We start from the raw sequence: 19,754 nt of genomic DNA, 5'->3' as shown, positions 1-19,754 counted from the left end.
CTTTTCAAGAGAAAAAAAACTTGTAAAACAAACTGAACCCACAAGTTACTGAAATGTCACCCCCCTCCCCCCATATGCCCCTCCCGCTCCTCACTTCGCCGCCTGCTGGGCTTGGCGACGCAGCAGCACGTAGATCTTCTCTTTGATCCAGTCCTTGTTGTAGGGCTGGTACGTCTGAGTGTCGGCGCGATACCTGAGGCCACACAAGACACCATGTTAGGGCTTGAGTTCTTTCCTAAGCAGCAACACCTCCACCCGTGGAGGAGCAGGTCCCCCCTCATCCCAGGACACCTGCACTCATCACACCCTCCTTCCATCATCACATGATCTACCACACCTGCCTCCCCTTTCCTCTCAGTCCAGGTCCTGTTTCTGCCATTTCTCCTCCTGTTGTGGGGGAGTTTCCTGTTCTAGCTGAGGGTCTGAGGTTCGCCGCTGGGACGTCCAACCCTCTTAAAGACCTTCTGAGTAGTGAGAGGAACTTTCAGTGGGGTGGCGTCTGACGAGGAATGACATCACACAGTGCCACGCCTCTCCTTTGTTACATGAGATTTATGATCTACTAGATGTTCTCATCTGTTTTGTCGTTTATTTGTTGGAAAATAGTTTTTTCTTCTTTTTAGAATCAACTGAAAGCTGTCAGCCATGTTCAACTGTCAGCATTCATTCTGGCAGCTGTGGAGCAGGAAGAAGGGTGTGTGTGTGTGTGTGTGTGTGTGTGTGTGTCACTGTCCATCAGAAACATCACCCCAGGGATGCCTGTGAGGCTCTGATGTAACCCTAACAGGATGTTTACCCTCCAGTGACAGACGTGCAGCTCAGCTTGAAAGCGAGCACCTTTGTCAGGTAAAACACATTCCTGGGGTTCAATTCCAATTTCTGGACCTTTCAGAACTCAACTAGAGTTTCAACTCCTAACTGGAACCATCACTTACTGATGTTTCAACCAACACTTCATGACGCTACACGCCGTCATCAGTAAAGGATTAAACTTACACCAAGCAGCTGAGGTCGGCCAGGTCGTCGATGAAGTCAAACAGCTGGCTGATGTCGTAGGTTATGGATGGACTGTTGGGGTTCATTCTCTTGAGGTGCTCTTCATACATCTTACACACACCTGAGCAGGAGACAGGAACAGACCCACCTTTTAACCCATTGTTTTCCAGGAGTACCATCTGTGACACAGCTGTGTTTGAAGTTTTTCCTGTACGACTGTACTTGCATTTCACAGTGCACCCACTTACATGTACATACTTTTATCAGGTGATCAAACCCACTATTCACATCCTCAACAGACATCTCAGCTGCTCCATGAGGAGTTTTCTGATGTCGTAGTAAAGTTCATGTCAGCGGCTGCTCCAGAAGGTCGCCCCCGCCTGTCAGGTCAGTCTGACGCAGCTCCACATTCACGCGTTCCGTCACACCTGGGGAGTCGGTCGGTCTCACACCGAACAACACTGAGCTGCACAGGAGACCACCAAACACCTGGATCACGGTGGTCAGGGCCGTCAGCGTCGCTGCAGATGTAGACACAAACCTGGGGGCCGGGACGGCACTGACCAACATGTGCCCCCCCCCCACTGGACAGACAGGTGAGACCTTGCTGGAGCTCTTTCTACATCAGACTGGTCAACTTGCAGTCACCAGAAACGAAAGGCGGCTCTATGTTGTGAGTGTTGTTTATTATAGGGTCTGTATTTCTATGCTCTGAGGGGCGGCGCGGCTCAGAGGTAGAGGGGCGTCTAGCAACTGTTGCTCTACACTGCAGAAAGCTCCAAGTTTAGGAACCGAGGAATTTAACTTGACTTGATAGACGCAGGCGTCTTTCTACAGCCGAGCAGGAACTCTGTCAGTGTACCTTCCATGCACTCGTTGACGGACTCATAGTCTGCGTACGTGCGTCCCTCCGGCCTCTTGGTGGGCTGCACCAGCAGGATGGTGTGAGACTGAAAATCAAACACATGAGCCTGTAGTTCAACACTTCACAATGACTTATTGACTCATGAATCCCACATTAATCAAAGAAACGGTTTTACGATCAGTGATTCACTACAAACAGAATATCTTGCATGAAGCATTTCCTCTAATGTGAAACTGCTGGTTTGCGCCTCCTGCCTGGAGTCGTGAAGGTTCTTACGTCGACATTTGAATGTCTGGAAGCACTTAAATTGTTTTTAAGGTTTTACTGAATGAATAAATCCTGTATGTATCAGTCACTGCACAAATATCAGCGAGATATTAAAGATACTATTAAACAACACGTAGAACTGCACTGCTGAGTTCAAGCACACTTCAAAAATCACATCAAGTTAAAGCAACAAACTGGTAAGCAGGCGCCTCCTTTAGTTCGTAAGCTAACTCATATAAGTTAACCAGCAGTGACTTCCTGTGGAAAAACTTCCCAATGACTGATAAACTAGCAGCCAGAGCCAGGAGCGACCAGGGAGCCGGGAGCCTTGCTGCTGAGGCAGCTGCTCCGCTGCCGAAACCTCCCCCACATTCATGCTAACGTTAGCAAAGAGCTAACGAGCCGCAACAGTTGCTCTCTTAAAACGACGCGTTCAAATCGCTGCCTTTGACCGCCAAGGAAAAAAAACCTCCCAGAACATGGAAACACCCCGCACAAGACCCGCTTCACCTTCACACACTCACCATGGTTTACCCAGAGTGCTGCTGATGCGTTAGACCGACTCGTTCGATCCTCGCGTCTGTAAGTCGAGTTGACCTCTGACACCGGAAGAACAACGACTGCAGTTCGCTAGGCTAAAGCAGCTTAGCTTCAAACGGTCCGTTTTTTATCCTCTTTCTTGGAGTCCGCGATAAAACGTTACAAATTAGGCCAATTTGTGTATGTACGTATATATATTTTTTACTTTCACAAGATTATTAAAAACACTTTGACGATGAACACCGAATCCCCGCGAACAGGAAGTAGTTGACACCAGCAACCGGATGTTGAGTGAGAAGACAGGAACAACAAAGAAGGGAAAGTGCCCCGGTTCAAAACCCACTTCTGCCACTCGGGAACGCAGCAGCGAGGCCGTCGACCAGCGTTCGCAGCAGGTGCGGTCGTTCTTCGAGCTCACGGTTCCGCGTTCATGTGAACTTCATGCTCCGTGAGTTGAGCAGGTTAACGTTAGCCGCCTAGCGGGGCCGCTGCCGCTCTGTCATTGTTGGCTAACTGGCCATTTTAGCTCCTCGCTAAGGATAAAACCCGTTTAAGAGTGACGAGTAAAACCTGACAACGACGCCATCGCCCCCGTCACTCACGGAGCGGAGAGTCACGGCGGTTCATCCGACGGTTAGCGGCGGGTTCCATTTAGTAATGTCACGTTCCCACTGGAGTTAATGGTTAACATCGCCGGACTAACTGGTGTTAACTCATTCATCAGTGTAGAATGTTTCATCTGAACCAGACGGGTCGGGGAGCCGTGCTCATGACCTCACCGGCTCGCTCGGTCTCAAAACTCGACGTCAAACTCGAGCAAATGCAAGGTTTCACCCACGTGACCCCGGACAATCGAGGTGCTGCCTCCCGAAGGTGCAGCGCCCTGAGCCGTGGGCCATCTGTTGCTGCTCCGCAGCAGAACAGAGAGAAAAACTCTCACAAACGAGGGATGACTGACGTCATGTGTGTCGTAATAATGGACTTTTTAGCCTCTTTTGTTGGTCCTCAGTCTCCCTTTAGTGTCAGGAAAACAACAACAGTCATAAACGATAAGTCAAACGCTGTAAAGTCTTTCATACCGTCATTGAACCGTCTTTCACCACCAATTCAACCCTGCACTTTTCCGTGTCTGCTGGAACCTTTCACATCAACATGCAGACGTGGTCGCTGCCATCTGCAGGCTTCATGCAATCATGAAGAACCTGGGAAAGTCTTTTTTTAGGCCTGGAAAATATTTTGGAAAAAAAACCCTATTGTATCAAACCATGTAGTTTGTCTCAACCTTTCTGTGAAATCTCCTGTTGTAACCAGGTTCGTGTGTCATGTGTACAGAGATCCTTCAGATTCTAGCGACATGGAGAAGTCCTGAGTATTTACTGCTAATTTGAGAATGAACTGCGCTTGTGAATCATTTGCGATGGCTGTTCGTAGACAAGAGAAACACTGGCAGATGTGGATGCGCTGGGATGTTGGTGTATTCCTGCTAAAAGACGCGAATGTCAATCAGCATCAGCTTTACTCAGCCTCTGACAAACTTGTGTGTACCGGCATGAGAATATTGCAGTAAAATAATCTTACTGACATCCTAACACAGTATTCTCTCCTGTTTTCTATCACCAGTGCGAAAGCTTTTGTCTTGCATGTGAGGACAAGTGTGGGCTGAGCCAACCATGGCGAACAATTCGGAGGATGTTGAAAACAACATGGTCAGTATGTGTCAAAGCGCCGAGGAATGATTGCGCAATGCTAGAGCGGAACTTGCTGCTTCTGTCCCAAGCGGGTGAAGGAGGGGTGCTCCTCAGTCGGGTTCTGCTGCTGTGGGCTGTAGAAGCTTTGGTTTTGTCCTCAAACAAAGACGATCTTATTCTGTTCTCCTGTGTTGTGGAGCTGCAGCGCCACATGTTCAGTTTCCCCACTGAGGGACGAATAAAGGTTGCTTATCTTATCTTATAGTTTTGCCTCACTAAAGCAGGAAGTGTTATGGGGCAAATATCTGCCTCTCGGTTCACTCTAAATAAAGGCGTGGCCTCCTTTGCCTCGCCACAGTCAAAGTCCTCCTGCACCGTCACAGTCCACTTAACGCCCCGGTCCTCGTCTCATGTGATGAACCTGTGAGTGTAACACGGAGTCTCTGTCTTGTGGACCTACAAACGGTTTTGTTTTGCCACCCAAGAGCCGTTCCATTGTGGCTAGGACAGCTCCTGACACACACTCAGCTTTGCATGGAGCAGGTTAGATGATTCACTCAGGAAACTCTTTAGTCCTTGGGACCAGCATTGGCCGTCCTCCCGACCCTGGAGCCACCACACACAGAGCGACCCTCCCGCTCAGGCCTGTCTCTGGAGGGGGCTCCTGTCTATGTTCCTGTGGACTCTGTCAGAATGCCTCATGTCAGGCTGCCGCATGTCTCGACTCGCCCGGCGTCCTGACAGCAGTTGTTCACAGTCTCCTTGATTTTCCTCCGTATCTTGTCCTGACAGTGCAGGTCCTCCAGGGGGGTGGGAACAAGGGCTCTGGTGTTACCTTTGGCGGGACTGGACCCAGTGTGTGTGTAAAGGTGTGAGATAAGCTCAGTCAGGGAGCCTCCACGAGGAGCTGCTGGAGTGGAGTAGCGCTGATCTGATCGTAGGATGGTTTCATATCCGTGTTCCTGCTCATGCGGCCTCTCATGGACTCTCTAGACCTGAACAGCGAGGTGTGGTCTAGGTAGCGTCCCTCCACAGGGTCCAGCAGAGGACGGCAGCTGGTTGTCTTCGTGTTAGGGAGGCAGGATGCTGGATCATTGGCAACATTTACAGCTTATTTTTTGCCTGTATTGAATTTCGAAAATGCAGCTTTTCTTCTAACTTCCCAAACATCTGAGTAAGCCCACAAATATCGAGATATTGTTTAGAATATCTTTACTGTCATTTCCTGATGAGTTGATATGAACGAGCAAGGAAGAAAGTTCAACAAAACTGGGCTGATGTAAATATTGGCCCATGTAGTAAAGAAGACAACCCTGGAGTGTCTGCTGATGACGCGCTGATGTCATAAATCCTGGCTTGGTTTCGTTCCCTCCAGTGTTTCCTGCATTCTCTGTTTCATCAAAGAGAAAAATAAGGTGACCTGAAATGTTATAAAGTCAGATGTCCTGTTTTAGTTGACATTACGTGGCCTTTTGCTGGTTCAAATGTTCAGTTATGGAGAGACGTTTAAACATTAAAGCTACTTTATAGTGTGTGTGTGTGTGTGTGTGTGTGTGTGTGAGAGAGAGAGAGAGAGAGAGAGACCTCTGAGCTGTCATGATATGTTATCCATAGCTGTGGCTCCGCTGGGCCAGCCCTACAGTGATTACAACATGTTCCTGTGGGTTCATGTCACAGACATGTTGGGTGTCATACAGGAATATTCCTCGTGTCCTGTAGTCGTTGTTCCAGAATTCTGCAGCTTCCTGTGTATCGAGTCTTCCTCTGACATGTCTGATCCTCCGTACTGACAGGAACAAGAGTCCAATGCTGCCCCAGAACCCACTCAGCAGCCCCAAGAATCCGGGGTGACCGGACCTCGGTCCAGGGGTGGCTCAGGTGCTGGAGGGGGAGGAGGAGAAGGCGGAGGGGGTGGTGGAGGGGGCAGCGGTCCAGAGCAGAACGGCCAGGCCCCCACCACTCGGCCTCCTCGTGTGGTGGAGACTGAAGAGGATGAAGATGAGGAGCTGACCTTGAAATATGGCGCCAAGCACGTCATCATGCTGTTTGTTCCTGTGACCCTCTGCATGGTCGTCGTCGTGGCAACCATAAAGTCTGTCAGCTTCTACACCAAGAATGACGGGCAGAGATTGTGAGTGTTGTTACCCCGTGCAGGAGAGACAGTGATCCAGGTGGATGAAATGTGATGAAGCTGAAGTCCCACTAGGTGGCGTTCATGCCTTTCATCCCACACCCGCATGGTGTGAACACCAGGGGCTGAATAGGAGGATTGAGGTGTAGCAGTTAACATGAAACAAGCCATCAGCCCTCAAACTCACTTCCTTTATGAGCGCGGGGGGGGGGGGGGTGAAGCTATGACATCATTGAATCACAGTTTCTCACTGTAAGGATCTACTTATTTCTGTTGCACCTCCTTCTGCAGTGTGCGTCCGTGTGTCCGTGGTTGTTGTTGTGTATGTTCTTTTCTCTCTAACTCTACTGTGTCTTTGAATCGTCTCCCTCCAGGATCTACACCCCCTTCCCCGAGGACACCGAAACAATCGCCCAAAGAGCCCTCAACTCCATCCTGAACGCCACCATCATGATCACCGTCATCATCGTCATGACGCTGGTGCTGGTGCTGTTATACAAGTACCGCTGCTACAAGGTACAGCCAGGGAGAGAGCTGGCGATGGTAGTTTGATCCGGTGTGAAGGGCTGATCGTCTGGAAACAGTCCTAGAAGTTGCTCGCTTGTTGAACTTTTGTTTCAGCCAGACAGTCGGAGCACCAGACGGGTGGGGCATGGTGATCATTCTAATGCTCTTACCGGTAAACCCCACCCGCAAGGTCTCCCTGGTGGTGAAAAACCAACACTGGTAACAAGTTGTTGCAAGCACTGATTGTTTTTTGAGTCATGATGCTGATCTTTGCCTCCACAGGTGATCCAAGGCTGGCTCTTCCTCTCCTCCCTCCTCCTGCTTTTCTTCTTCTCCTACATCTACCTCACGTAAGCCACGCCCCTTCAGCATTTCATTGGTGGCTTTGGATTTCTTGTTGCTTTGTTGAGTCTTTCCGGGTATTTCCCGACCTGTCCGTCTCCTCTCTGTTCAACAGAGAGGTTTTCAAGACCTACAACGTGGCCATGGACTACTTCACCCTGGCCATAATCATCTGGAACTTCGGAGTGGTGGGCATGATGTGCATTCACTGGAAAGGGCCGCTGCGGCTCCAGCAGGCCTACCTCATCATGATCAGCGCCCTCATGGCCCTGGTCTTCATCAAGTACCTGCCAGAGTGGACCGCCTGGCTTATCTTAGCTGTCATATCTGTCTACGGTAAATCTTCCCCTCCACTCTTATTCCCTCCGACTTCCTTGTGCTGTTGAGGACGAAGGCTGAAGTTTTCACGCGACCTTGTGGTGGTGGTGATGTGCACCGACGTGCAACCATCTGGTTCCTTTTAGCCGATGTGCTCAGCTTGTGGAAGAAAATGTGAAATCAAAGCAACTTTCATTCAGCAGTTGAAATGGTTAGATTGGATGGAGATATTTTCTAAGAGACAGACTGCTGAGGACCAGCGGTTTATCATTGCTGGTCACCGACACGGGAGACGTGTCACCAAGCCTTTGCTCAAAGGGCAATGACATCCAATCAAAGGTCACAAGTCAAGGAAGTCTGCCGGTGACGCGGTGCCAGCAAAACTTCAGAATATTTCTTAGGAGCAGTTTTTGCTGTACTAGTCAATGTGGTTGCTTCAGCCAGGAGACAAGACAAGAGGGGTTTGCATTGGAGTCCTAAGTAAACTCTAATTTCCCCTTGCTAGCGCTGTACGGCACTAATTTATGATAACAGTATAAAAGCATAATAACATAATATTAATGGAGCTAAAATACAACCAACCATTTACGGTATATTACCATATATGGAGGCCACCCGCTATAAATAAAAAAGTCAGAGAATAATCAGCCAGCTGGAATTAAGTTGTCAGTTGGTGTCAGAGGGAGAAATCTGAATTATGCTCCTGTGTTGGTTCCTGGTCTGGACTTCTTTGCTCATACACTCAAACTTTACTGCATGTCTTTCATGGCAAAGTGCGTAAACACTGACTGAAGTGACTGGTGCTGTCCACGTTCTTCCTGTGAGGGGGCACCCTGTTATCAGGGGCTGCTGGTCCTGGTGGCTAACATCCCCTCTGCCTGGCCTCTGTCTTCTCTCCCCCACAGATCTGTTGGCTGTGCTCTGTCCCAAAGGGCCTCTGAGGATCTTGGTGGAGACGGCTCAGGAGAGAAATGAACCCATCTTTCCAGCACTCATCTACTCCTGTAAGATGGATACTGACTACACACCCCCACTGATTCACATCCTGTCCTCGTAAACCGGAGGATGGGCAGAGAAACATGAGGGATGTAGAGAAAGTGTACCGTCGATAAAAGAGACCTTAAGCTTAGTGGCTGACACTTTTTTCATCTTTTACATTTCAATTACAGCTGCTACCTTCATAAAGTTACAGTTGAAATATCAACACGGAAGCAAGACTTGCACCCGAATAGATGCCAAGGAAACTACGGCACCCTGGAGTGACCGCGGACAGAATGTCTCTCTTTTTGTGTTTGCACAGAGGGAAAAGCATTGCAGCCCCGTGCTATAACCTGTTCTCTCAATGCGTCTTTGCTCCTCTGCCGTGGCGACTCCAGGGCTCCGCAGGCAGCACATGTTTGACTTATCCAGATGTGTGAGGTATCCTTCAGAAACTTGAGTGAAGTCTGTTCATGTCACACTGTTAAACTGCAATATTGCTGTTAACACAAACAACATCCCAGGAGCGCTGACGTCTGTCAGGCCGAGCACCGCCCCTTCAGCCCCCGGCATTTCTTCACCCCACAAACACGTGACCACAACAGTGAGAGCCAAACACGAGTGACTGAAACAATGATCTCAACACCACAAACCACTCCGTCTTTAAACCAGAACTTTGAGGGCCTCATGAATTGTAGCCCTGGCGGCGCCGTGCTCACCCGCTGGCTGCGGCGCCGTGCTCACCCGCTGGCTGCGGCGCCGTGCTCACCCGCTGGCTGCGGCGCCGTGCTCACCCGCTGGCTGCGGCGCCATCAAAACAACGCTCACAACTTTTTCATTGTATGGATTATTTTCCTGCTCTCGGTCATGTCATTTATTATTGAAAGAAGGTTTTATGGTTATTAAACAGATAGCAAGAGATTTAGTAGAAAACTAGCTCATTTTAAACCACGCCCACTCCGGTCTCCTGTCTGAGTACAGAAGCATGGCCTCCTGGGACGTCCTGACGCAGTCCTGGTCTGATCGAAGCTCATTGAACTGGAGCGGTTCAGTGCAATCAAGCTCAGGTGGATTCATACGGTCTTTGTGACACCAACCTTGAAACCTGTCTGGCTTCTGTCCTCAGCTACGATGGTGTGGCTCGTCAACATGGCCGACACCGACCGGAACTCGACAGAAGCGGCCCCCCCCCAAACGCAAGAAGGTGAGTGACTGTGGATGCTGCTCAGGACCCTCAAACATGGAGTCCTACACGGACGCTGAGCCTGACTTGTGTCACTCCTGTGCAGCGGTGGCGTCTCCGCCTCCCCCCAGTCCCTCGCAGGACGACGGCGGCTTCACCTCCTCCTGGGTCAGCCAGCAGGAGCACCAGCTGGGGCCGCTCCAGTCCACAGAGGACAGCCGGCGTGAGGCCCAGCAGATGCCGTCTGCTCGTCCTCCTGTTGAGGACGATGACGAGGAACGTGAGTCTTCGTCACGGCGGAATGTTAGAACGTTAGACAGGAGGAAGACATTTGTGTCCACACGCAGGAGAACAATCACTCACTTTTCTCCGATCAGTTTTACAGAAGCATAATTCAGAACATGGACTGGTGATTTCATTGCCGCCAAATGCTGATGAAATGTAATCAACACTCTTAGTTACTGAGCGCTTTATTTTGGGAGAAATCATGGAAAAAATGACTTTGTATGAGAGACTTAGGAATGGAAGCAAATCTACGCGAGCGCCTCAGCACTCACCGCGCTCACATGCTCTCCACGTTCCAGCATCTACTCGTCTGCCCTGTCCTGAAACAGCCCGACTAAGCTGTTAACGCATACTCGGACTGGTAAATACTGGTCAGCAAGACAAAGGGCGGAGCTAATGTTGCCTGTCATCGATTTTTTTCTGGTTTGGTTGTACAGTTCTAATAATCTCCTCTGATGAGTGGTCATCAAAATAAGACAGGGATGTTGGGTCTTATTCTGCTGTGTTCTAACGCCGTCGTGACATGTTGATGACTTTGAAAGTATTTGGGGAAGTTGAGGAGAGTTGTGTCACTTGTTAGCATGAAGCTACTTGTGCGTTCGGCCGTAACTTGCTGAGCTGCACGGCTGTAAAGATTCTGAATATACAAAGACTGACATCAGCAAATCTCACGTCTTTATTGGAAAATTCAAAATTCAGGTCAGTTTTTGAAAACGCAGCCTGAAAAGCTGTTTACGTGTCTCTTATCATCTCTGGAATATTTGGGATTAAGATTGAGCATGCGAACCACGTCCGTCCGGTAGAACTCAGGCTCGGGAGCCAGAGATTTGATTGTGATTGGATCTGATGACATGCGAGCTTCAGCAGTCGTTGAACCAGACCCGTGGATTCCGGAGCCTCTCGCTCTGCACCGTCGCAGTGTGTGATATCCTGACAGCCGGACTGTCAATCACGCTGCTCTCAGATCGCGCCACTGCAGACACACACACATCAAAGTGAGCTGAGGGGCGGCAACATCTGTAATCTGTAAATTCCCAGATTGTCTGCTTGCCTCTTCTCAGTGTGTGTAATCATCTTCGGCAAACACATAAAACATTTGAAGGAATGTGTTTATGGTGTGTGTGTGTGTGTGCATGTGCTTATGGCTGTATGTTTGCCTGCAGGCTGTTTTTAGTCACAGCAGATTAGGACGCGATTATTCATGGCAATTGCTGGGTTTCATGTCTGCACTATTTGAGGGCCCGTGCCCGTGTTTCAGTAAACACGGGGTCGCCGCTCCCATTTGTCCAGTAATTACAGTTGAGAGCAGCTTTCTATAGGGGTTGGGGAGCGTGGGGGTGCTGAGTTGACTGGGTCCTAAATGCAGAGTCTCCCTGTGTTGTCAGGGGGCGTCAAGCTGGGACTGGGAGACTTCATCTTCTACAGCATGCTGGTAGGAAAGGCCTCGGCCGCAGCCAGTGGCGACTGGAACACCACGCTGGCGTGCTTCGTAGCCATCCTCATTGTGAGTGACCGCAGCTGCTTATTTTGGTGTCGAGCTCAGTTCAACATATAACCTCATTTTATGTGAACCACCAGATTGTGTAACAAGCCCCTGCTTTCTCCTCCCGCGTTGGTTTCTTAGGTACACGATGTGCTATTTCCTCTGTTTAATTTTGTCTGTCTCTGCCGCGCAGGGCTTGTGTCTGACCCTGCTCCTCCTCGCCATCTTCAAGAAGGCGCTCCCCGCTCTGCCCATCTCCATCTTTTTCGGCCTGGTCTTCTATTTCGCTACAGACAACTTGGTACGTCCCTTCATGGACAAGCTGGCGCTACACCAGTTCTACATTTAGCAGGATGCTGCCCTGATAACCCTCACCCACATAGCTCTTCAGCCAACAACACAAGAGCGGGCCCTTCACAGCCGGGGAACAAAGGGCGATGCGGGGCCCCTCCTGCCCCACATCCCATCCTAAAAACTCATGATGATGGGACACAAGTTGTTTTTGTTCTGCCTCTCTTCCTGGCGCCAAGGGAGGGCGTTCCCCACAGCTGTTCTTGAGTATTTTATCCGTTTTAAACCTGAAATGAACCCCCGAACCCAAGACCACCACCCCACCCGCCGAAGCTGCTCAGCTGCACCCGTCTGAGGGAAGATCGCTCAACTTGAGACGTCCTCTCAGATCGTCCGTTGATGGCTGGTCTCAGTCAACCGAGGCGTTGGTGGGAATATTGGCCCCTCATCTCTCCAGGGAAGCTGTGGAAGAGCCGCCCTGCTTCACACCTTCCTGTCTGGGAGCCGCGGTTCCACCTTAGGCTTCTACTGTCAGCCACTGAGCAGCTCCACTGGAGCAACTGGGGCTTCACAGCAGGTGCCTTGCTCAGGGACACCTGGGCGGTAGCTACTGAGGGGGTCGAGACAATTTCACTCCCCTCAGAGACTTGGAGTCAACAGCTTTCCATTTCTGTGAGCTACCACCGCCCCCATCGAAAGCCTTCATCAAAGGAGCGGACACTGATGATATTGATACTAGATGTGTAGTTGGATTGTGAATGAGCGTTAAGTCACCAGAGCGTGCTTTCCTCACCGCTGCGAATGGTTCCAGTTTTTGATTTTCCACTGTAGACACGTTCAGACCAAACTTCTGACATCAGGACACCCAGGAAGATTTGTGCTCAACAGGATGGGGATCTTCTCGTGTGGACACTGTGTTGTCTAGATTTAAACTACCAGTGCTGTGTGACACTGACTCATCACAGATCTCACCGTCTTTTCGGACCTTTTTCTAACTTGAGTCACGTTTGAAGGCCGTGGCGGCCTGAGGAGGCCAACGCCACACCGACACATTCACACCAGAAACTTGCCTGCTGTGTACTGTCGGCCACTGAGCGGTTCTGCTGGAGGTTCAGTGCCTTGCTCAAGGGCATTTCAGTCATAGTTGTTTTTATTTAGGACAAAAATATGCTTTTCGTTCTCTTGCTCGACTGAGGTGTTTTATTTTTTTCCTCAACCTGTCCAGGGATTGTAACCTGTGATCATGTGGTCACAAGCTGAACCTTTAGGCTCTAGTTGCCCTTCGATGCTCTCCCGGTGCTGTCTGGAACTATGCCACATCACACACCAACAACTCCGTTGCGTTTCTAACGATATGCAGAAGAACACAAGATTCAAAGCAGCGCATCAAGAATATCAGCAGGACGAATGAGTTCTGCCTCCAGAGGTCAAAGGCGTGCTTGTGAGGAAAGTGCAACTTCCATCTTTCACACAACAGAAGCTTAAAGCCAAGCATCACTTCAGAGGGGGTCGTTTGCTCTTCAGTTACTCACAGTTCGTTGTGTTAAACTGGCAAGGACGTTTTTGTTTGGTTTTTTTCCTCCTGCGTTGCTTTGAAGTCACTGCAGAGGTCAGAAAACGCTCGCCATGCAGGAGGAAACGTTTTTGTGACCCTGATCAAGAGTAACTGTGACTACCAGGAGGGCAAGTTCCTTTTTTGGCGTCAAGTAGCGGTCCAAGAGACTGAAATTACAATCAAATCTAAAACGAACCAAAAAGCTGAAATCGAGGCAGACACGTAAAAGCCAGAGCTTGAATGCTGAAATATGTTGGAGACCAAATTCGACGCGTTCCGGTGAATGAGACGAAGCTTTCAGGTGGACGAGGAGCAGCGCTGACGCGCTTCTTACGCTTGCAGAGGTGAAGCCCTGAGGGAACAACGCAGTAACAGTAATAACAACAAGCTGGGACTTTTCTAGGAATATGTGGGGTGACTGGCTTTTTCTGTCCTTTACATGCATATGTGTGTTATGGAAGGTTATTCAGTTTTGTTCTTTTTTTTTTTTAAATAAATACTGAAACTAAGTGTCCTGTTGTTTTCAGAGAGAGCAGAGCAGCTTCTTATTCAAAGGTCATCAAGAATGTCAAATGACTGAAGCTGAATGAGACGCGTGAGCATCAGGTTGTTGGATCATGAATACTGACTGTGCAGGAGTACTGACGGACGGTGCAGGAGTACTGATGGACGGTGCAGGAGTACTGACGGACGGTGCAGGAGTACTGACGGGCGGTGCAGGAGTACTGACGGGCGGTGCAGGAGTACTGACGGACGGTGCAGGAGTACTGACGGACGGTGCAGGAGTACTGACGGCGCGTGAGCTTGTGAAGTTCCTGCACCTCCAAAGTGCCGCGGCTGGGTTGAGACCTGAGCGTCCTGTGCACCCAAACTTCGACTGTAACATCAAACGCACAAGATGATGCAGAGGATCTCTTCATCTCTGTATTCCTCCAACAGAACGACCTCGTGACGGCGAGGGGAACGTTAATGATCGACACGTTCAAGCCGTCGAGTGATGAAATATAAACATTTAGGATAGATTCTGGCTGATGTGGGAATGTCCGAATAGATCAACTGAAGTGGTCAACGTCTTTTGTTGCGTTCGTTCTCTGGTAGGCAGTGATTGCCGTAACACTCATGAAAGTGACAACATGGGGGGTAGAAATCTGCCCATCTGGTTGACAACTGATGCAGTGAACGTACGTAACTGCTGTGACATCGTTTACCTGACATTTTAGTTCTAATAACAGGCAAGTCGTTGCATGCATTAACATTTTTTCTGTAATAATTCAAAAGATAAGAAAAACCCTCATCTCTCAAAATATTTTATGAAAATTTCCTACCTGCATAACTTCAAATATCTTCTGGCTCACCTGCAGTACCTTCATTTCCCACATTTAAACAGTCACTGAACTCAGCAGCATTTTAGTCTACAGGAAAGATCGTTCTAATGAATCAAAGTTTCCCTCCAGACAAAAAAATGTGTTTGTTCTTGGTCCAGAACTCGGCCGACAAAAGTAAAAGGTGGAACTGAGAACCTCCAACGGCAACGGGGAGAACAGCTTTGGCTCCTCGTTGTAGGAGAACATTTTGTAATTATAATTGTGTGGCTCTTCCTCAGTACACATGGACAGATCCTCCAGTGCCTGTCGGGCAGTTACAGCGGCAGTCATTGATCTTTCAGAAGGTGTGTGACATCTGTGAGCCGTAGCGAGGAACCTTCCATCAGTGGCTCTGTTCTACTGTGTCGTTTCTCTTGCAGCTGTCAGACTGATCAGGTGTGAGCATAAAAAAAAACCTCCTCAAAATGATAGTTTGACTATCCGGGTTTGATTGGTTCGGTCTGCGATCGCCTGCGTCCTGCTGCAATGTCACCACAGACTCACCCACAAATGCGCTGCGAGAAGTTCTTCAGAGATGCAGGTGCTGAGCTTCACGAGCACAACGTGCGTTTGTTGAGCGAGGCCTGAGGCTGGCTGATCACGGCCGAATGTACAGAGGAACTATTCCTCATAATTCTAGAGAAAAAGGAAAACTGTCGGCATGAGGGCAGAAATGCAGAGTACGGAGATTTAAAGCACAGATGTTGCTCTCTCCGTGCAGAGGTCGAGGTCAATGCTCTTGATGCCAGTTTACACCTCAACTTGATTACAAAATGCTTCTCTTGCAGCGTATTTGCTCTCCCGCCACTTATTTCCAGTGAGCAACCCCTCTGTGATGCAAAGCATCTCTGCAGACGGTGGGAACATTGTGGAAATTCCTCAGCGTGCTGGTACACTGGCATCCTGCGCTCGCCATCCCTTGATGCCAAGTTGGCACGCCGCCTGGAGCGCTGGACGCATTAGCTGTCACCATGGGGACCGTTTGACCTGGCTAGCCAGGACAGTGGCACAGTGTGGCAGTTTAGCGTCAAACTGCGACTTACCTAACCAACCCTCGGGGAGGCCTCATTCTAGCATGTGAATCGAGCAGCTTTGGCCGGTGGACAGCGATTGAGTTAATTCCATAAGAGCTGTCCTGCATTGATCCACACACCTGCCCCGTTCAGATGGGATTCTCCATTTGGGCTGCTTTCCCAGATAAGATTAACCTGTGACTTCCTTTTTTTGCCTCAGTGAGGAATTCCCAGTTTGTTAACCTGGAAGCTCGTTTGCTGACAAGTGGAATAGAAGAGTGAATGGAGGTAATCTGTCAGCACCTCGTGAGCAGCAGAATTAGGCAGGAGACGTTGTGGCCGTGTGTCACACCTGTGTCCGTTGCCCAGGATAGATCTGCTAAGAGGATTACGCTTCCATGTGAGACAAATAAGGAATTACAGATTAGAATTTAATCACTCCAGAGAGCACCAGAACCACTCTGGAAGGAGACCCGGCTCAGGCAAGACAGAAATCCTGTAAAGGAAAATAAAAGAGCAACAGAGAAAATGTCCAAGGACAAGCTGGAGAGCCTGGTGAAGCGCATGGAGGAGACTCTGTCCGAGATGGAGCAGCTGAAGCTGCACTGCGGGAAGCAGAGCGAGGAGCTGAGCCAGCTGGTGGTGGAGCTGCGGAGGGAGAACCAGGAGCTGGTGGAGAAGTACAACCAGCTGGCTGTGGAGATGAAGGAGGCCAAGGAGGTGATAGAACAGCTCCAGGACACAAAGTTTGCCTTTAACGCCAAGGAGAGGCAGGCGCAGAAGCTCAGCCGGCAACTCTGACGGCCCCGAGACGGAAGGGACCGCGGCTGGATGTGGACGCTGGAATCAGAATCCTGGAGCAAAACCAGACTGGACCAACTGGATGTAACGGCGGACTGCACCATTTCTAAAGACTGGGTGGGCACAGAGGCTAAACTGGGCGCATGATGTTTGGTTAAACATATAGAAAGTGTGTTTTTTGTCAGCATGCACGGGTGTAGGTCTGGAGCAAAGGGGTGTAAAGTTTAGTAATTGGAATCGTAAACACGGCTAAAGATAATGACCAGGAACCAGAACTGTCTGTTTCTAAGCGTTAAAAACATCTCCTGGACTCATTCAGACTCTTTCATTAAAACACACCTGAAAGCAGAGCTGCACCCCTGTTTCTATTTGATGACGGCCCCTGGATTTTATCCCCAGTGACCAGTAGAAGTGGGTGGGCTCCCATTTTTGGTCTCTGTGGAGTCAATGTGCTAAAAATAGCTGCTTATCCGTCTCAGCCCGCTCGACCTTGTGAGCTTTGAAGGTGTGTCGCTCTGCGCTGGATCAACATCCACAGACAGACGTGAAGTGAAGTGGCTCAGTGTGGATTACTATAATCATCATCCATGTACCACAATAAAATATTCAGTTTACCGTGTGTTCTTAACTCCTCACCAGGTTTCGGACATCTTGAGAGCAGCGACACCAGCGCGTCTTTGACCGGACCTCCTCAGAGTCAGAGTTCAAGCTCCTTATCACATTTGTGAGGCAGGTTTTTGTTGCTTGCGATTTTAAAGTGTTTTGAATGAATGTGCATGTCAGAGAAGTCATGACGGCTCCTCAGCCCACGGCACCAACTACCAGCACCGCTGCTGCGGTGCACACAGCCTGCGGGACGTGTACCTGTCACAGTGACCTTGACCTTTGACCTGTGACGACCATAATCTTCTCAGGTCTCCCTGGAAGCCCAGTGGACATCTGTGCCAAATGTGAAGAAATTCACTGGAGGTGTTGCTGAGACACAGCGTCATAGAGAACGAGTCACGGGCTGTAACGCTCATGGACACACACACACACACACACACACACACACACACACACACACACACACACACACTAGTTTACATTTTTACCTCATGTTATCTTCAGGGTACAGTCAGGACAGAGCTCAGCAAACGTTACTCGGTACGACTGAGCATCACACGCTCTTGTCTTCTACTTGTGATCCTGGTGAGATCAGAGCCACTGTGATGTAACCTGACAGAGTCACCTGGAGAGCTGCCAGCAGGAAACCACCTGAAACGCCATCACGCGGCTTCCACCTCACTTAAACGTTTCATTTCAGCAGAGGGCTGATGGACGCAGAGCGGTCCTGACCCCTGCACATGCGGCGCTCCGTTAAACCCACGGGACACTTCGACACTTAGCCCTGCTGAGCTTCTTCCAAGCGTCAACCCCAAAACATTCATCAACTAAAGAAGGAAATAAATACATCTACAAATGTACTTGGGAAAAGAACAACACAACTTTTTGAACTGAACTGAATTGAAAAAAACCAATTTGCCTGAAAAACTGTGCTGGTATTTCCCAGCAACAGCATCGTGACGTATCCACAGAGGTAGACGCTGATCCTGGGCGGCGGCGGCGCTGCCAGGCCCTGCTGCACATACGTGCTCCTTTCTCCTTCCATGCAGAACCGTAACTGCACGTTTTACAGTGTGGAGCTGAGTCTGGTTTACGTTGACCAGAAGAAGACGTATGTTTATACGTTTGCTTCCAACCACAGAGATTCAGCTCCACAGGCTGTTTGGGGAAATTGGACAAACATTTTGTGCTGCACTGACGCTAAAAATACACAACACCACTGACTTTTCCTCACAGAAGGTCGAGACGGATTTAACCGGTGTTCCACGGAGCCCCGAGGGGCCGTCAGGACAGAAAAATCATATTTTGTTGCCACAAGACATAAGTTGTTCCCACAATCTGATGAATCTGTGGTCATAAGACGCCATAACAAGTCATTTGTGGCCACAAGATAAAACTTCCTCCTGTGATTTGGTGAAGCAGTTGGAACAACTTTGAGCTCATTAATGGATTCGCTGCAACCAGCTCCACCTTGTGGCCACATATTAACTAGACTGGGGGAACAAGTTGTATTTTGCGGCCACAGAGACGTGTTTCTGTCTGTCGATGGCCCCTCCGGCTCTGGAGGTGTTGCTCTGTAGTTTGAACTTCAGGTCAGAGGCGTTTCTGCTCCCTGCTGGTGTGTCTCGGTCTAAACGAGCAGGGGGGCGCATCAGACTTGGTGATAAACTTGTTTTTCTTCGATACGTTGAGCCCAACGAGAGAAACCTGGCTGTTTCTGGGAGAGTCCCAGGAAAAAGGACATAAATAGCAGAAGGTTAGCTCCAGAGACGTCTTTTTATAAACGCCACACCGACGGAACCAAGCAGTTTCTGGAATTTGGAGTGTTTCTTTTTAGAGGTGTGTTGGAACGTTTGGAGAAACCCTAAAGAGAGGAGAAGGGGATCTGGCAGATGTTTAAACACAGCTTAAGCAACACTGGCAGCGCTGGTTTCCTCTTAAAAACCCCAAATAATCACTTTCCTCTGTTGCTTCTGTCCAAATTTAACATGTTGGGTATGAAAGGGTGATGAAGGGTGTGTTTGCTCTCGCAGCACCGCTTTGATTCATTGAGAAGAAAACAAAGATCAGCTCTGGAGACTCGTTCATTTTCCAGTGTCACCGTATTAAATCAAATGTGTGGGGGTGGGGGTAGAACAGTGAGTACTAATGAGTGGAAATCACAAACTATTGCATGAATGCGGTTCTGATGACGTTGACTAGTTGGACTCTGTTTCTGTGGGGTGGCGTGCTGAGAAGATTCAGCATCATAAGAACCATCAGTTAAAGTGGCGCTTCCCTCAAATACCAGCGCCAGTTTATCAGCGGCTCGCCGCCACGTCTCTGGAGTTCAGGAGCTTTTTCTCCCTCTGCGTTATTTCTGGTGGATCCGTCCTTCTGAGCACGCAGCTTCACACGGGAGGCTGGACGCTAACGGAGCTTGAAGATTGATAGCAGCTAAACTCCACGTCAAGACACTGAGTAGAGCTCCAGGTGTCATGTGAGTCTCGTCACATGACGCCGCCATGTTGGCATGAAACGCTTGAGCATTAATGAGTGGCA

At 49.5% G+C, this 19,754-nt stretch overlaps 2 protein-coding genes across 4 annotated transcripts; one reads left to right on the top strand and one right to left on the bottom strand.

Moving 5' to 3' along the window:
• Positions 1 to 48: 48 nt before the first annotated feature.
• Positions 49 to 3,287, bottom strand: LOC147245977 (enhancer of rudimentary homolog). 2 transcript variants are annotated; one of them, XM_086182168.1, is made up of 4 exons: positions 2,653 to 3,287; positions 1,859 to 1,946; positions 997 to 1,117; positions 49 to 193 (listed from the first exon to the last, which is right to left on the bottom strand). In XM_086182168.1, the coding sequence occupies exons 1-4, from the start codon at positions 2,653 to 2,655 to the stop codon at positions 91 to 93; spliced, it is 315 nt and encodes a 104-aa protein (XP_086038294.1). In that variant the 5' UTR covers positions 2,656 to 3,287; the 3' UTR covers positions 49 to 90. The 2 variants fall into 2 exon arrangements, with proteins under 2 accessions (XP_086038294.1, XP_086038295.1); XM_086182169.1 differs by lacking the exons at positions 1,859 to 1,946; positions 2,653 to 3,287 and adding an exon at positions 1,245 to 1,846.
• On the top strand, positions 2,908 to 13,954 carry psen1 (presenilin 1). 2 transcript variants are annotated; one of them, XM_086182165.1, is made up of 11 exons: positions 2,908 to 3,063; positions 4,289 to 4,374; positions 6,150 to 6,487; positions 6,862 to 7,003; positions 7,277 to 7,344; positions 7,452 to 7,672; positions 8,560 to 8,658; positions 9,759 to 9,836; positions 9,922 to 10,095; positions 11,486 to 11,604; positions 11,777 to 13,954. In XM_086182165.1, the coding sequence occupies exons 2-11, from the start codon at positions 4,339 to 4,341 to the stop codon at positions 11,930 to 11,932; spliced, it is 1,431 nt and encodes a 476-aa protein (XP_086038291.1). In that variant the 5' UTR covers positions 2,908 to 3,063; positions 4,289 to 4,338; the 3' UTR covers positions 11,933 to 13,954. The 2 variants fall into 2 exon arrangements, with proteins under 2 accessions (XP_086038291.1, XP_086038292.1); XM_086182166.1 differs by having other exon boundaries at positions 2,997 to 3,116.
• The last annotated feature ends 5,800 nt before the right edge of the window (positions 13,955 to 19,754 follow it).

This window comes from Aulostomus chinensis, chromosome 17 (genome assembly GCF_037954235.1).
Source record: "Aulostomus chinensis isolate RoL2024-O1b breed Wild chromosome 17, RoL_Achi_v1.0, whole genome shotgun sequence".
NCBI classification, from domain to species: Eukaryota; Metazoa; Chordata; class Actinopteri; order Syngnathiformes; family Aulostomidae; genus Aulostomus; species Aulostomus chinensis.
The sequence above is the reverse complement of the archived record's forward strand: the minus strand, read 5'-3'. Positions and strand labels throughout refer to the sequence as shown.

What these genes read in the sequence shown, in the direction of transcription:
- psen1 (XM_086182165.1), top strand. Translation starts at nt 4,339, where the DNA reads ATGGCGAACAATTCGGAGGATGTTGAAAACAACATG. An exon ending in AGGATGTTGAAAACAACATG is followed by an intron (nt 4,375 to 6,149) that starts GTCAGTATGTGT and finishes CCGTACTGACAG; the next exon opens with GAACAAGAGTCCAATGCTGC. An exon ending in ACAAGTACCGCTGCTACAAG is followed by an intron (nt 7,004 to 7,276) that starts GTACAGCCAGGG and finishes TTGCCTCCACAG; the next exon opens with GTGATCCAAGGCTGGCTCTT.
- LOC147245977 (XM_086182168.1), bottom strand. An exon ending in CGTCAACGAGTGCATGGAAG is followed by an intron (nt 1,118 to 1,858) that starts GTACACTGACAG and finishes TCTCCTGCTCAG; the next exon opens with GTGTGTGTAAGATGTATGAA. An exon ending in GCCGACCTCAGCTGCTTGGT is followed by an intron (nt 194 to 996) that starts GTAAGTTTAATC and finishes GTGTGGCCTCAG; the next exon opens with GTATCGCGCCGACACTCAGA.